Raw genomic sequence first — 17,102 nt, 5'->3', positions numbered from 1 at the left:
TGAAGTAGATATGAATGCATTTACTGTCTAGCATATATTCTATGAGAAAACTACGTGAAGTTACTTGACGTAATCACTTCTTGGAGAACTAGTTTGTAGAATACATTTGTTTTCCCAAATGAAATATGAAGTGACTTAGGCACTTAGAATATTATTAATCTACCAGGACAGCCTAGGAAAACTTTGTATTTCTCGAGCAGTTAAAAACTGAGTAGTTCTGTAGGTTTGACATCAACAATCATCAACATTGAAGATAGGAGGAGTCGATTTGTGTCTTCTTTGGGATATCTTATGTTGGTTCTTCAGGACAGCTTTAACTTTTATTTGAAGTTTGCATTCAGGGCAGAGTTTGAAGCTGTTTTTTATCTTTTTTTAGGTAATGATTTATATTATTCTTTTCCTAGAACGACTTTAACAAATATGAATAGAGCAATAAGAAATGTGCTTCTTGTGAGATGATTTTGTTTTGTTGGTTTTGATTTTTCTTTAATCAAACAGAATAATAAAGCTTTTCAAATCTCTGTGAAGTATTTTTTTAATAATCTTCAACTCTTTTTCATTTCCTTGTTGATGTGGAATGTTATTTGTTTTTGTCACGTTTCAATTTTTTTCAGAGCATTAATAGCTGAAAGCTTTGAGAAATGAGGTGTATGCTGCTGACAATATGACCCTACAAAAATTGTTGGAGTTAAAACCAAAATACTTGCTGTTTGTTTGTTTTTTTTCCTTTTAGTCAAACTACCAAATGTGGAAACATACAAAAGTGGCAGCAAGAGCTTTTAAGCAAGACCTTTCGAACTATGGTTTAGGGATATTTGTTGCTATTATTATTACTACACGTGATAAAGTAATTTTATTTTAAGATTTCTGTCCTTTTATAGTTAGAATCTCTCATGAAATAAATTTGTGATAGTTGGGACAGGCAAAGAAAAAACATTTTGTACTGAATTTCCATTACCTATGTACCATATTTCCTGTATTTGTAGAGGATGAATGCATTCCTAAGTTTCCTATTTTGAGCACAGAATTTTCTTTACAAGTTTCTAAGATGTAAAAGACTGCATTCCAAGGGTACTGAGAGAGCAGGTGAATCTCCTTGCAAGGCCACTTTCTGTCACCTTTAGTAGGTTGTAGAGTTTAGGAGAGATCCCCAAAGACTGGAAAAAGGTTGCATGATCTTCAACGAAAGCGAAAAACTTGACCTGTGCAACTACAGGCCGACCTTTATTTCAATTCCTGGGGAAATCACGGATCAAGTCCTCTTAGAAGCCATTTCCTGGCACGTGAAGAAAATGGTTGGGAACAGATAGCATGAATTTGTCAAGGGTAAATCATACCTAACCAAACTGATTGGTCTTTTATAATAAATCACTAGGTCACTGGACAAGGAAAGAGCATGGATGTTACCTACCTCAACCTTATCAAGGCTTTTCACTCCATCCACTCATCCAGAGTTGGATATGTGAATATAATGTCCTGATTTGGATGCAAGAATACTGTAGGAGACAAACGGATAGGTGAAAAAAAGAAAAGAAAACAAACAAACAAAACCACAAAAAAACCAAGCCAACCAAACAAAAAAAATCAGCCCCATAAAAAACAGGTCGGATGATAGCACATAGGTTGTAGTTAATGGATCATACTGTACTGGAGGCCAGGAGCAAGAAGAGTACCACAGGAGCCTATACTGGGCTTGTTCAGCCTCTAGAAGTAGGGTCTAGTGTCAGCATGCTAGTAGCTATGAGGAGGTTATTGAGAAGACAGAGACATGCTTTTTACACTGGTACAGGATGGGACAATGGGCATAAATTAGAACAAGAGAAGTTCAGACTGGATATAAAGAAAAACTTCTTCCCATGTGGACATCAAGTATCAAGATGGATACTGAACAGTATCCATCCTGGGAGGTTTTCAAGAGCCAACAGGATAAAGTCCTGAGCAACCTGGTCTGACCACAGAGCAGAGCCTCTTTTGAGCAGGAGCCTGTCCTAGAGACCTCCTGAGGTCCCTTCTAGAGGACCTTAGGGAAAGGATCAGGAAACTCAAGGCATAGCTGGAGCTGAACTTCACTAGGGACATGAAAATTAACAAGGGTTTCTTCAGGTACACAGGAAAACAAAGGAAGATGAAAGAAACTGTACCTGCTTTGATGAGCAAAAGGGGGGACCTGGCTGCAAATGCCATGGAGAAGGCTGAGGTACTCAACAATGCTTTTGCCTCAGTCTTCTCTGGCAAGTGCCCTAGCCCCACCGCTCAAGTCACAGAAGGCAAAAGCAGGGACTGGGAGAAGGAAGTCCCACCCGCTGTAGGAAAAGATCAGGAAGGTTCAAGACCATCTAAGGAACCAGAAGGTGCACAGGTCATAGAATCATAGAATGGTTAGGGCTGGAAGGGACCTTCAAAGGTCATCTAGTCCAACCTCCCTGCAAGGAACAGGGATATCTCCAACTAGATCAGGTTGCTCAGGGCCTCGTCCAACCGGGCCATGAACATCTCCAGGGATGGAGCATCCACCACCTCTCTGGGCAACCTGTTCCAGTGTTCTACAACTCTCATGGTAAAAAACTTTTTCCTAATATCCAACCTGAATCTACCTCCCTCTATTTTAAAACCATTACCTCTTGTCCTATCACAACTGGCCCTCCTGAACAGCGTCTCCCCATCCTTCTTGTAGGCCCCCTTGAGGTACTGGAAGACCGCTATAAGGTCACCCTGGAGCCTCCTCTTCTCCAGGCTGAACAGCCCCAACTCTTTCAGCCTGTCCTCATAGGAAAGGTGCTCCAGCCCTCTTATCATCTTCGTGGCCCTCCTCTGGACCCTCTCCAACTGGTCCATGTCCTTCTTATGTTGGGGACTCCAGAACTGGACGCAATACTCCAAGTGAGGTCTCACGAGGGCAGAGTAGAGGGGGAGAATCACCTCCCTTGACCTGCTGGCCACGCTCCTCTTGATGCAGCCCAGGATGCGACTGGCCTTCTGGGCCGCAAGAGCACATTGCCGGCTCATATTGAGCTTCTCGTCCACCAGTACTCCCAAGTCCTTCTCCTCAGGGCTGCTCACGATCCATTCTCCACCCAGTCTGTATTTGTGCCTGGGATTGCCATGACCCAGATGTAGGGAAACACAGCCCCCATTTTTAAAAAGGTAAAAAAGGAAGACCCAGGGAACTACAGACCAGTCAGTGTCAACTCTGTGTCTGGCAAGATCATGGAGCAGATCCTCCTGGAAACCATGCTAGGGCACATTGAGAACAGAGAGGTGATTGGTGACAGCCAACATGGCTTCACTAAGGGCAAATCATGCCTGACAAATTTGATGGCCTTCTATGACAAGGTTGCAGCATTGGTGAATATGGATAGAAAAACTGACATCATCTACATCATTTACCTAGACTTATGCAGAGCACAAGATACACTGTCCCACAATACATCCTTGTCTCTAAAATGAAGAGACGTGGATTTGACAGATGGACCACTCGGTGGATAAGGAACGCAGAGAGTTGCAGTCAGCAGCACAATGTCCAGTTGGAGATCAGTGACGAGTGGTGTCCTTCAGTAGTCCATATTGGGACCAGTATCATCTTTGTCAGTGAGATGAACAGTGGGATTGAGTACACCTTCAGCAAGTACGTAGATGACACCAAGCTGAGTGGTGTGGTTGATACTCTAGAGAGAAGGGATGCCATTCAGAAGGACCTTGACAGGCTTGAAAGGTGGGCCCATGTGAACCTCATGAGGTTCAACAAGGTCAGTTGCAAGGTCCTGCACATTGGTCGGGGGAATCCTAAAAATGGGTACAGGCTGGGCAAAAATTGTATTGAGAGCAGCCCTGAGAAGAAGGACTTGGGGATGTTGGTTGTTGAGAAGATGCACATGAGCCAGCAATGTGTGCTCACAGTCCAGAAAGCCAAATGCATCCTGGGCTGCATCAAAAGAAGTGTGGCCAGCAGGTCAAGGGAGGTGATTCTCCCCCTCTGCCCTCATGAGACCCCACCTGGAGTACTGTGTTCAACTCTGTGGTTCTCAACATAAGAAGGACATAGATCTGTTGGAATGAGTCTAGAGGAAGGCCACAAATATGATCTGAGGGCTGGAGCACCTCTCCTATGAAGAGAGTCTGTGAGAGTTGGGGTTGTTCAGCTTGGAGAAAAGGCGGCTCTGGGAAGACCTTCTAGCAGCCTTCCAGTACTTAAAGGGGGCCTACAGGAAAGCTGGAGAGGGATTTTTCACAAGGGCGTGTAGTGATAGGACAAGGGGCAATGGCTTTAAACTGAAAGAGGGGAGATTTCAATTAGATCTAAGGAAGAAAATTTCACTCTGAGGTGGTGAAGCACAGGAACTGGTTGCCCGGAGAAGTTGTGAATGCCCCAATTCTGGAAGTGTTCAAGGCCAGGCTGGATGAGGCTTTGAGCAATCTGATCTGGAAGGTGGTAGTAGAAGGTGTCCTGGCCCATGGCAGGGGTGTTGGAACTAGGTGATCTTTAAGGTCTCTTCCAAACCAAAACATTTTATGATTCCAGTTTGAATTGCCTTATGAGCTTGTGAAATGCATATAGGTCAGAAATGCTTTTTAGAAGATCTCTCCATTCTTGTAACTACCAGTGAAAGTTCAGGATAGTATGTAATTGCAGAGACTATCATAGCTGTAGCAATTCTAGAAAGAGGACAGAATTATTCAGATACCTTGAAGTTAAGTCGACTGAGGTAAAATGTTATTTGTGTATAGACATTATTTTTGCATGTGTGTACATTCTGTGTGTATATATAAACATGTATGTAAATATAAACATGTATAAATATTTATGTATTTATATATGGCTTCCTTTTGATTTTGGGCAACACTTTTTGTTATCATTATTCCTTTTTTTTTTTTTGCCATGTCATTGGCTCATCAATTTAAGCTGGTATATATAAACATGTATGTAAATATAAACATATATAAATATTTTTTTTACACCGTGGGATGCTGGTCTTTGTTGCTAGGTTTAAGCGCTCACATGCTACAAGTGATATTTTACTCAATATTATTATTGCCTGAACTTTTACTAAATAAAATTGAGTAGGAATAATTTTCCTCATATCCTTTTAATTTCAAGTACTTTCAAGTAATTTCTATTAACACAAAGAGCTTTGATTTTTCTAAGATCTTTTCACAGAATTTCCTGCTTAAGAATCTTATAAGAATATAGAGTCAGACTCAGTGGTGCATTTCAGCAACTGTTGTTACACAGATGATTTTCATTTGCTTACAATAATGTATAGGTATTTTCTAGATGTGAGCATATACCTACAGGAAGTTCATTTTATTCTTCTAGAAATAAATTTCTTACTTATTTTAACAGAAATTGAAAAAGAAAGCTGTGGGGATCCTGGAACACCACTGTATGGTATCAGAGAAGGGGATGGATTTTCGAACCGTGATGTATTAAGGTTTGAGTGTCAGTTTGGATTTGAATTAATTGGAGAGAAATCTATCATTTGCCAAGAAAACAACCAGTGGTCTGCAAACATACCAATCTGCATTTGTATGTATCAACTTTTATTATTATTATTTTTAATACATAACATTATGATAAGTTTTTCCTTAAACGTAATAATTTGTGTGACTGATTGCAGAGTGAGCATAATGCAATTAATTCTGCTGACAGATTAATTTACTTTTGTTCAGTGGTGGATTTGCCTAATGATTATGCCAAAGACGAGTTCTAGAACTGCTAAAATATTTTTTTTTTACTAGCAACTATTAAAGCAGTTGCCTTTATATGATGTGGTATAATGTTTAATATTGGCTTTTTGTAGGACTATGTAGATTTTATGTGTATGATACAATTTTATAGCTACTCTTATAAGTTCATATATTTGCTCAGATTAGAAGTTGCTGAATTGTAATCAAGGATTTAAATTATTTACATTTTTTCCCCATGTATTATATATTAATATCTTCCAGCATTTAAATGATCATACACATTTATAGCTCCCTTCCAGTTGCATTATACAGCATAAATAAAATCAATGGTGTGATATGTACTTGTGGCAACACCTTTCTTAACATTTCCACTAAAATAGAACAGATCAAATATATTCAGAGTACAATCAGTTGCCTTCATCCTTGTAACTCAATTTAAAACAGCTTAACTGAAATGATTAAATATAAAATATTATCCTGATAACAACAAAACAGCTCTGTTGTTTCTTTGAAGCTAGTTAATTTCTTGTGCTTCTGTGTGAACAACAAATGATAAGGGCGCTATTGACTTTCTGCCTCTTTAATGTGCTCAGTGAGAGGTTTGCTCATCTAAACAGCTCCCTAAAGGAGAAAATAAGTGGTGCCAAGTGATTAAGGATTGTTGAACACGGGCAAATTGTAAGGAGGCTGTGGGCTTCCAATGCAACAAGAATGTTCTTTATTTATTACCTGGGGGCGCTGTTTGAGAGATTGAGGGAGAGGAGTAAGAAGATGAAAAAAAAAGAACCTTCTTTCTCGCTTCAGAGATCACAACAAATACTGAATTATTCAGTTGAGATAATCAGCAAGTTTAAGGCTCTCTTACAAAAATTTAGTAATAAATCCTTATTGAAATGTTTTATTCTCATATCTATTTTCTTTCTCTCTTTTTTGACAGTTCCTTGCCTTTCCAATTTCACTGCACCAATGGGAACAGTTCTTTCACCTGATTATCCAGAGGGATATGGGAATAACTTAAACTGTATCTGGACAATAATTTCAGATCCTGGGAGTCGAATCCATCTCTCTTTTAATGACTTTGACTTGGAATCTCAGTTTGACTTCCTTGCAGTTAAAGACGGTGACTCTCCAGATTCCCCTATAATAGGAACATTTACTGGTGCTGAAGTTCCTTCCCATCTTACTAGTAACAGTCATATTTTGCGTCTGGAATTTCAAGCTGACCATTCAATGTCAGGACGTGGATTTAACATCACTTATAACAGTGAGTAGTAGTATTTTTTAATGTATGTCTGTATTTTCTTTTCAACACACAGTTTAGGAGATACATACAAGTATGTAAAAACGACATTATAGTAATATACTTTAAAAGAAATCGTACATACCTACAAATACCTAATTTAAGTTTTTAGATTGTCTTTTGAATACAGTGTTAGGACTGAAAATAGGCGTATATTTACAATTTACAGGATTAGATATCATTGTGATAGGAGTGTTTAGAACACTGACAAATCAGGCCAGTTTAAATTGTAAAACAGAACTTTACAAAATTGGCTAACAACAGAGTTTGTTCTGCTGGTTGAATCCTATATAATTCAACATGTATAAAGCTGTTATTCTTGAGCACTCATATGCTACTTTAGCTGTGAATGTACATAATACCCTGCAGCTGGTGGCTGCAGTCCTTGCTAGCTCCTAGTCACTGTGGTTAACATGGGCAGCCCTAGGAGCTCTTTGGTAAGAGAAGTCAAACCACAACAAGCTTGTCTTCTTTTTCTCTGTCTTACCTTCCTTCTGGCTGATGATTTTAAGCTATTTTTCCTACTCCCAGAAAAGGAGGTCTCCTGTTTTCCCGGTCCTACTTACCTTGTTCTTTTTTGTCGCGCCAGTCATCCTTGTGTATTCAGGGGGATGCGTGGCCTGTTTGCAGTCTGTTGTGCTTATTTGCCTTTTGTTTAGCAATTTTTTGCTAGTGGGATGACTCCTATGTGCAACTACACCTGTAAGTCTTTGCCTTTTTGGTGATCGGATTGCTCACGTGCTTATGTAAAATGTTTATATTTTGTGCCTGGCTACACCATTACAATGTTAAAAGGAATACTTACATACTCTTGTTAGTTGCTCTGGTTTGGTTTTAAATAGGCTGGAGGTGAGTTAATGTTAATTATACCCTAATTAGTACACTTTTAACTTACAGCTGTAACAGCCACGGGGAGAGAAATTTCTAGACTGCCATTCAGCACAACTGCAGTAAATAGTCGCTGGGCTTCTGTCTGAAGTGCTCTGAATTGTACCTACTTATTTGTAGCTTCTGGAAGGGAAACCAGCATCTGCTGTCATCTTTTGTAGTCAGTTTATCTATTACACAGAGAGTTTCCCATTGTGCTGGGTTTATGTGCAAGGGTTTTGGCAGCAAGTGAGGGGCTTCAACTCCTGTAACTTCCCCGGCTCCAACAGCGGTCGGACTGGTCTCTGCTCAGGTCGGACCCCCCCATCCCCCTCAGGCCAGGGCCGAGCCATCAGCGCCACTGCCAATGCCCTATTTAAGACGGGGACAAAGGAGCCCGAAACGTGGCTCAGACCTGCAGTGAGGAGAGAGAGAGAGGAGGCGAGGGCTGCTTCCCCCTCCCCCGCCTCCCAGGCAGGCTGCTGCCGGCGCCGGGCCGGCGCCACCGGCTGGAGATGGCCGTGGCAGCAGCAGCGCGGTTTGGAGAACTCGGAAGCGCCCCGCTCCCGGGGTGCCCGCTGGGCAGAGTGCCTCCGGAGAAGACTAAGATCTGAGAGAAACGGCCACACAGACACCGGGTCAGTGAACACGGAGCTGGAGGAGGTGCCGGAGCGGGGATTCCCCCGCGGTGAGAAGGCAGCGGCCCCTGCTGCAGCCCGTGGAGACTAACTGTGGAGCAGAGACCACCCGCAGCCCAGGGAGAAGCCCACGCTGGAGCAGAGATGCTGAGCCCAAAGGAGGTTGTGGAGAATGAGACTCATGACGAAGTAGAGATGTATCTAAAGTCTGTGGAAAAACCCATGCCGGTCCCTAAGAAGCCGTGACTCTGAGGTAAAAGCCCATGCCAGAGCAATCTGATGGGTAAGGATTGCATCCTGCAGATAGGACTCATCTTGGAGAAGTCAACAGACTGTCCCGTGAGGAGGGAATCCAGTTAAGCAGAGAAAAGAATGTGAGGAGTCCTCCTCCTTTGGGAAAGGATTGGCTGAAACAACATGGGATGAACTGACCCGCAGCCCCCATTCCCCGTCCCCCTGCGCCACTGAGGAGGGAGGAGGTAGAGCCGGGAGGAAAGGAGGAGTGAGGAGAGGTGTTGTTTTTAAGATCGGGCTTTGTTTCTTGTTATCCTCTCAAGTAACTGTTGATAAATTAAATTGATTTGTCTCCAAGGTGAGTCTGTTTTGCCCCGACCATGGTCGGTGGGTGCTCCCTCCCTGTTCTTATCTCGACCATCAGTCCTTTTATCACATTTTTCTCCTCTCCACCTCACTGAGGGGAGGAGTGAGTGAGGGACCTCCTGGTAGCGGCCGGATGGGGTGAACCCTGACACCCATTAACATGGAGTTCTGTGTGTTTCTCTTGCTTCTGAGCTGAGGGAGGTGAAAAGGTTGAAATTGACCAAAAACATACATAGCTCCACATTTATTAATTGACACTACATTTACTGGTAGCATAATAATTGAAGGTGACATTAAATATCTTCTCCAGTACTGAATACCATTAGGACTTATTCACCTTCCATTCTGCTGGCAAAATCGTTACATTTCTTCTGAAGGACATATGAAGAACTGCCTGTGTTGTAATGCTATCAAATTATTTGGCATTTATCTCACACCAAAGTCCAGACAGAATATATTCCCAGCTAGGGTGGACATGATGATGCAGTATGTAAGGCCACAGCATGAATAACATTGCAAAATATAGCATGAAACTTTCCTATGAGCATATGCAAAACTAAATTTTGCCGCTCCAGCAGTGAAGTGAGAAGGACTGGATTTAGCCATGTTGTTCCTTTTGAGGGTCTGGAGGGGAATCGGAGAGAGAGGAAATGCCTGAAGTATCAGGCTTGCTGTGTGTAGAGGATGGGGCTGTTGGAGGGAATCACCATACCCTGCAGCCAAGCTGTCCCACCTCACACATTTAGATTTTTTCTTTTTTTTTTTTTTCTTTCTTATGCTAGAGGTAGCAGAGTAGTTTTCCATGCCAAAAGGTAGACAAAATAGGCAAAAGATGATAGATATTTTTATATTCCCAAAAGTCTGATGTCATGAGTAACTGGTCCAATTCCTGTCTTTCTCACTAACACCTGAGAGTATGATAATTCTAGAGGTTTACTTGGAATGTAAGGGAATGTGCTGGGTTTATGTGGTAGGGCTTTCGTAGCGGGGGAGGTGCTACAGGGATAGCCCCCTGTAAGGGGCTGTGAGAAGCTCCCCCCGGCTCCAAAACCAGTCTGGTCAGACCTTCCTCTGGCCAGGGCTGAGCCAATCAGCACCTCTGTGAATGATGTATTTAAGAAGAGGACAAAGGAACCTGGGCCATGCAGGACCTGGAGTGACAGAGAGAGAGAGGAGGAAGGGTTCTGGTCCCTTGGTCTCCTGCACAGGCAGTTATCCATGCTGGCCTGCCACCACTCAACTGGAAATGGCCGCTGCCACGAGACTTGGAGAGCTCTGAAGTGCCTTGCTCCCTGGGTGCCTGCTGGGCGGAGTTTGTTCTGTCCGGACTGCCGAGTTTTGATGGGCTGGTAGCGCCCAGTGCAGCTGCAGCAGAAAGATGACAGGGATCTGAGAGAAACAGCTATGTAGACACCAAGGTGAGTGAAGATGAAGAGGGAGGAGGTGTGCTTGAGCTGAGATTCCCCTGCAGCCTGAGGTGAGGTGGCAGGCTGCCCCTCTGACGCTCATGAGAGGAACAGTGGAGCAGAGATCCACCTGCAGCTTGTGGAGAACCCCATGCTGGAGCGGAGATGCCTGTGCCCAAAGAAGTTTCTAGAGGACTGTCTCTCATTGGAAAGGACCACAGACTGCTGGAGATTAACAGTGAAAGAGACATGCGTCTGCAGTCTGTGAGAAGGGACCCCACACTGGGATGGGTGACTGCACCGTAAGAAATCATGTCTGATGGGTAAGGACTGGATTCCGCAGGAAGGATTCACATTGGAAAAATTTGTGGAGAACTGTCTCCCATGAGAAGAAACTCCATGGTGGAGAAGAGGAAGAGTCAAAGAAGTCTTCCCCCTGAGGAGGAAGGAGCAACAGAAACAGCATGTGGTGAAGTGACCTGCAACCCCTATTCCCTGTCCCCCTGCACTGCTGTGAGGAGGAGGTAGAGCCGGGAAAGAAAGGAGGGGTGCGGAGAAGGTGTTTTTAAGATCTGGCTTTGTTTCTCATTATCCTCTCTGAATGAATTGGTAACAAATTGAGTTGATTTTCCCCAAGTGGAGTCTGTTTTGCCCGGAGCTGTGATTGGTAGGTGATCCTTCCCTGTTCTTATGTGGAATCTCACCCATTTTGTTACATTTTTCTCCTCTGCACCCCACCTGGGAGGAGGAGTGAGTGGCCACATGGTAGCTTAGCTGCCGGATGGGCTAAACCATGACAGTGAATCTTCAACTGCATGATATGAAAAAGAGCTGTATACCCACATCGCTTCCCAAAAGAATGTGTTACACGCTTGACTTTATGAAAAAAGAATCTTTATTATTGCAGATGTTTTACTCTGAATAAAACAAAAAGGATCCATTAAACCAAAGAGGAAACGCCATTAAGTGAACTTGGTGATTGAGAGGCATAAGGAATGTTAATAATTAATGTTATTTTCATAGTATTGCATGGACTAAATTCCCCTGTGGCTCTCTACTTTTCTTGCATCATAGTTCACCTTTTGGTCTTTTTTTTTTTTTTTTTTTAATCTGTTTTGTTTTGGTTTAGGTTGTCAGTCTTTCACACAAATATTTCTTAAGACTTACCTTGAACATTGCTGTCTGAATAGGAAAGAGATAAGCTGCCACTCAATGACTGTGTAAACATTGTTTTTCTGATATTGTCTTATATTTCAGACAATATGTGCCCTCTATTTTAGCTGGTTCATCCTCAGGTCATTTCTCGCAAATGTAGAATGTAAGTGTGAAGAAAATGTTTTCTTATTGGTTTCTATAGCTACCAGTCATCATTGTAAACTAAAATTTGAGCTGTAGCTAGGTACCTTAGGACCATAACTAAATATTGGAAATTCTGAGGCTATTCAGTACTATGGAAATATAAAATCAGTTATAATGAAAATGAGGTATAGAATCCGCATTTCTTAGTAGAAGTTGTAACGTTTGCTCTATGTTTTCTTTCTTTCTTTCATGTCCTTTTAACACTTATAAATGAGTTCTGCTTACTTCTTTAAGGTTTTACTGTGGTGTGCTCAATGGTGACAAGCCTAAATCTAGTGATGAGGAAAAAAAAAAAGAAATTACGGAAGAGTCTAAGGCAGTCTTCTCGGATAGAAATTAGGCCTGTATATAAATGGATATTCTCAGGTCATCCCATTTTGCAAAACTTGAACTTGAACTAAGTATAGGTCAGTTAAAGTAGGATTTACAGTAAAAATAAAAGCTGCAGATGATTATCATAGAATAATCCTTATACTTAGTTTTTATTTGGAAAAACAGCAATTCGTCAAACACTATAAAGACTTCAGGTTTAATATTTCAGTGCCATATAAATATACTTATCAGAATAAATTCTGGTCCTTTATTTCCTTGGACATGTGGTAGTCTGATTATGATATCTCTCAATGAACAGTCACTTAAAGTATGCACTGATAGTACCACCGATAGTACAATTTTAATTTTTATAAAAAAGCAACAATGAAATATTAACTTTTATCAGTTGTATAATGAAACCTACTCACTTTGAAAAGAATTATTTCAAATAAATGTTTTCCATATTCGAGTAGTTTAACACATTTATGTTTTTATTTATTTTAGGAGTGCATTTTAGCTAGACTAGAGTTGTGTGTGTGTGTTCGTTAAACTCCGTAGTTAAAATCTACTTGCAAAAGCAAAAATAACTCCAGAAAATGTGTCTAATCTTTCTTCAGTAAAGACAGCTGCAATCTGGTGAATTACAGAAGTAATCTTTCCATAATAAATAGTTTAAGGCCGCAAGAAAGGATAAAAAAGGAATTAATATAATTTTCACTCTGTCTTGGCATGCGTAAACCCAAAGTTAATTAAAAATATCCATTTTCTGCTAGCGCTCCAGCTTATGTATTTAAAAGCTATCAGTCTCTTTTTGCCCCCTTCAAGAGCAAAAATATTATATCACAGTAAAGGTACAACATAATCAATCTTCTCTAAAAGGAATGTAGGCTACTAACGTGAATAACTTCATTAATGTTTTTGAGGTATAGTATGGAGAAGAATAAAACTCAGTTACTAGTACAGAATCTGATTTTTAAATAGTATTTCTCAGAACTATTTTTATTTCGTATTTACTTTTATTACAGCAACATATGTGGTCTCAGATAATTATTCTCATTCCAGTTAAACAAAACATAAATTTAACTTCTGTTGGAAGTAAAAAAAAAAAAAAAAGATTTCAAATGTCTCATCTTTGAGTTACTTCACCAAGTCTGGCAAAGATTTCTAATGAGATGAATTTTAGAACAAGCCCACAGATATGTGTGACTTGAAAATGGATGGTACAGAGAATGTTCCAATAACCAAAGGAACAGGAACTCCAAAGACCATCATTTTCAGCTTGATCAGATCCTTGTATTGGTTTAGTTGTATCTGTCTGTGCCCTGTTGATGCAAAAGGGAGAATGGAACAGAAGAGTGCTTTCCTGGGTACAGCAGAACACAGGAACATAGCAACCTGAAATTACATTGGTCTAAGTTGCTAGAGAACTGCACACTTACACCTGGCTCCTTGCTTCCGGTGTATATCCTAAACCCAGGAGCCCTTAATGACATTTCTGGTCTCTGTGAAGGTATTTATAAACTCAGTTATCCCTTAATATTCCCTCTAATAGGCTATATGCATTGAATTCTTCAATGTAAGGGAAAGTCTGAGCCTTTTATCATATTTGAGACTCCTTTATGAATGCTTCCCGCTTTATCAACATCTTTGTTCAATTGTGCGACAATTGGAGCTGTGTGAAGGAGTGGATATTTATTGCCTGTGACAAACGACTTAATACTAAGAAGACTATGAAGTCGCGAGCAGGAATCTCTACCTCCCTTTTCCTTAATGGTAGGAGCTGGGTTGTCAGTGATTGGGAGGATCTGTCAGCTCCGGCTGAGAGATTTTGGTCTCGGGTGTCCCTGGAGGTCCTTCATGGGCAGGCGTACAACCTCATGAACTACATAAGAACATACTAAAGGTCAAACTCTGGGCCTCTGATATCAGCCCAATTACTCAAGTGATTTCTGCTCAGTAGACCAAGACATTGACAATCCCAGATGCTGCTTTCATATCTAAAGGCTGCTTTAGTCTGTTATTGCTGTGATAGGGTATGTCCATCGTGGCACATTCTTGCTGGCCGTCCCTCGTGATAGACTTTTTCAGTCTCAGTCCTTCCCAAGATAGAATTCTTCAAACTGTTATGTGCTACACACAAGTATGAGTTTACATGTGATGGCACCGAATAGACTACTAGTTGTTGGCATAACTTTTACAAACTTTTCACAATTGTTTTTTGTGAAATATCTCCTTAATATTCTCTAAACTCTTTTTTTGTATTTGATATTTTTCTCTGCAAGGGTTACATTTACTGCAAAGCCGTTGCTGGACTTACCAGCTAAAACTCTTCGTAGGGCAATCTGCCAAAACAATTAATCATGCCAGTGGACCACTCCTTTCTGGCTTTATTTCCAAGGACCTTTCACAGCAGACCGGATGAGTTATGGTTACTTTCATTCCTGCCTTCCTATCTCTTGAGATCTCTGCAGTTTCTCCCCTTCACATTTTTTTGATGCAATATGAAGGTTTTAACATCCTTCTGAGTTAATATCAGAACGTAAAGTACTTCACTGTCATCATGTGCTATGATTATGCTGCCTGGCTTTTTTCCAGATACTACTTAAAATACTACTTAAAATCATGATAGTTGATGAGTATAAATGCCAGGAAAGCTGGATCTCCTCTTTACGGGTAATACTGCATAAGGAACTTTTCCATGATATCTTGATTTCTTGATGATGGGTAAAACATTAATATTAAGGATATACCCCGTGTTCTTTATCTTTTCGGTTTAAGAGTTGTGTATAATATTACAGCTCCACCATGTAGCTTTTCACAAGTCTAGGCAGACTGAATTTTACTCATCAAGTAATGGAACTGTAGCCAGGCTAGGCTAAGAGAGTGACTGCTGTTGATGGGAAGGGTTGTGTTTCACTCTCTTGCCTCCCATCGCAATCCTGTACTGTACAACTGCTTCCATAGGAGCAGCCAGAAATCTCAGTTCCTGAGATTATCAACATTTTTCTACATTTACAGGTAACAATATTGAAAATCTCTCTCTATGTTGTCTGAAGCTAGTCAGAAAAAGAGACAATCAATCCTGTAACTAAAAGCGACAACTGTGCATGAAGTATTGAAAAAGTTTTTGGAGCTTCTATGAAAAAGTATGTGACTGCATCGTTTTGTGATGTTATAGAATCATAGAATGGTTAGGATTGGAAGGGACCTCCATCTAGTTCCAACGCCCCTGCCATGGGCAGGGACACCGTCCACTACACAAGGTTGCCCAAAGTCCCGTCCAGCCTGGCCTTGAACACTTCCAGGGATGTGGCATCTACAACTTCTCTGGGCAACCTGTTCCAGTGCCTCACCACCCTTAATGTAAAAAATTTCTTCCTTGTATCTAATCGAAATCTCCCCTCTTTCAGTTTAAATCCATTGCCCCTTATCCTATCACTACACGCCCTTGTAAAAAGTCCCTCTCCAGCTTTCCTGTAGGCCCCTCTTCAGGTACTGGAAGACTGCTAGAAGATCACCCTGGAGCCTTCTCTTCTCCAGGCTGAACAGCTCCAACTCTCTCAACCTGTCTTCATAGCAGAGGAGCTCCAGCCCTCGAATCATCTTTGGGGCCCTCCTCTGGACCCACTCCAGCAGCTCCATGTCCTTCTTGTGTTGGGGACTCCAGAGCTGAATGCAGTATTCCAGGTGGGGTCTCACAAGAGCAGAGCAGAGGACAGAATCGCCTCCCTCGACCTGCTGGCCACACTTCTTTTGATACATCCCAGGATGCAGTTGGCTTTCTGGGCTACAAGCGCACATTGCCGGCTCATGTTGAGCTTCTCATCCACCAGCACTCCCAAGTCCTTTTCCTCCATGCTGCTCTCAATCCTTTCCCCGCACAGCCTGTACTTGTGCTTGGGATTGCCCCAACCCAAATGCAGGACCTCGCACTTGCCCTTGTTGATCCTCATGAGGTTCTCACAGGCCCACCTCTCCAGCCTGTCAAGGTCCCTCTGGATGGCATCCCTTCCCTCCAGCGTGTCCACAACACCACACAACTTGGTGTCATCTGCAAACTTGCTGAGGGTGCACTCGATCCCACTGTCCATGTCACCAACAAAGATGTTAAATAGCACTTGCCCCAGTACTGACCGCTGAGGAACACCACTCGTCACAGGCCTCCACGTGGACATTGAACCGTTGACCACAACTCTTTGAGTGCGACCATCCAGCCAATTCCTTATCCACCCAGTGGTCCATCTGTCAAAACCATGTCTCTCCAGTTTAGAGACAAGGATTTCGTGTGGGACAGTATCAAATGCTTTGGATAAGTCCAGGTAGACGATGTCAGTGGCTCTTCCCCTATCCATCAATGCTGTAACCTCCTCATAGAAGGCCACCAAATTAGTCAGGCAAGATTTGCCCTTAGTGAAGCCATGTTGGCTGTCACCAATCACCTCCTTGTTTTCTATGTGCCTTAGCACAGTCGCCAGGAGGATCTGCTCCATGATCTTGCCGGGCACAGAGGTGAGGCTGACTGGCCTGTAGTTCCCTGGGTCTTCTTTTTTTCCCTTTTTAAAGATGGGGTCTATGTTTCCCCTCTTCCGGTCAGTGGGAACTTCACCAAACTGCCATGGCTTCTCAAATGTTATCCTCAAATTGTAGACAACTATTCAATGAAAGCACTATATTCATTCCCAGTATATGTAGCATTTCCTAAATCAAAATATCAAAAAATGAATGCTTTCTCTGGTCTGTTATTATGATTCTTAATACTTCTGTAATGCAGCTTCTGAGAAATCTTTCTGCTAAGTTAATGAGATATTACTTTTTTAAAAATTTTATGAGGGAGCTTGAGTATGTTTTTTCTAGCTGACACATTAGTAAAACTACAGAAAAATACTGCAAAATTGTATTTTTAGTGCATAGTCCTTTCTGATGTCTCCATATGTA

General features: G+C 41.7%; 1 protein-coding gene across 4 annotated transcripts in view; it reads left to right on the top strand.

Moving 5' to 3' along the window:
• CSMD3 (CUB and Sushi multiple domains 3) overlaps positions 1 to 17,102 on the top strand; it is a 737,988-nt gene that overhangs the window by 407,950 nt on the left and 312,936 nt on the right. For all 4 annotated transcript variants that reach the window (XM_086609528.1, XM_086609527.1, XM_086609526.1 and 1 more), the window contains 2 exons: positions 5,342 to 5,524; positions 6,623 to 6,949. In XM_086609528.1, coding sequence (XP_086465654.1) covers positions 5,342 to 5,524; positions 6,623 to 6,949 — 510 coding nt within the window. The remainder of the gene's footprint in view (positions 1 to 5,341; positions 5,525 to 6,622; positions 6,950 to 17,102) is intronic.

The sequence above is a fragment of the Tauraco erythrolophus genome, chromosome 3 (assembly GCF_009769465.1).
Source record: "Tauraco erythrolophus isolate bTauEry1 chromosome 3, bTauEry1.pri, whole genome shotgun sequence".
Lineage (NCBI taxonomy): Eukaryota > Metazoa > Chordata > Aves > Musophagiformes > Musophagidae > Tauraco > Tauraco erythrolophus.
The sequence above is the reverse complement of the archived record's forward strand: the minus strand, read 5'-3'. Positions and strand labels throughout refer to the sequence as shown.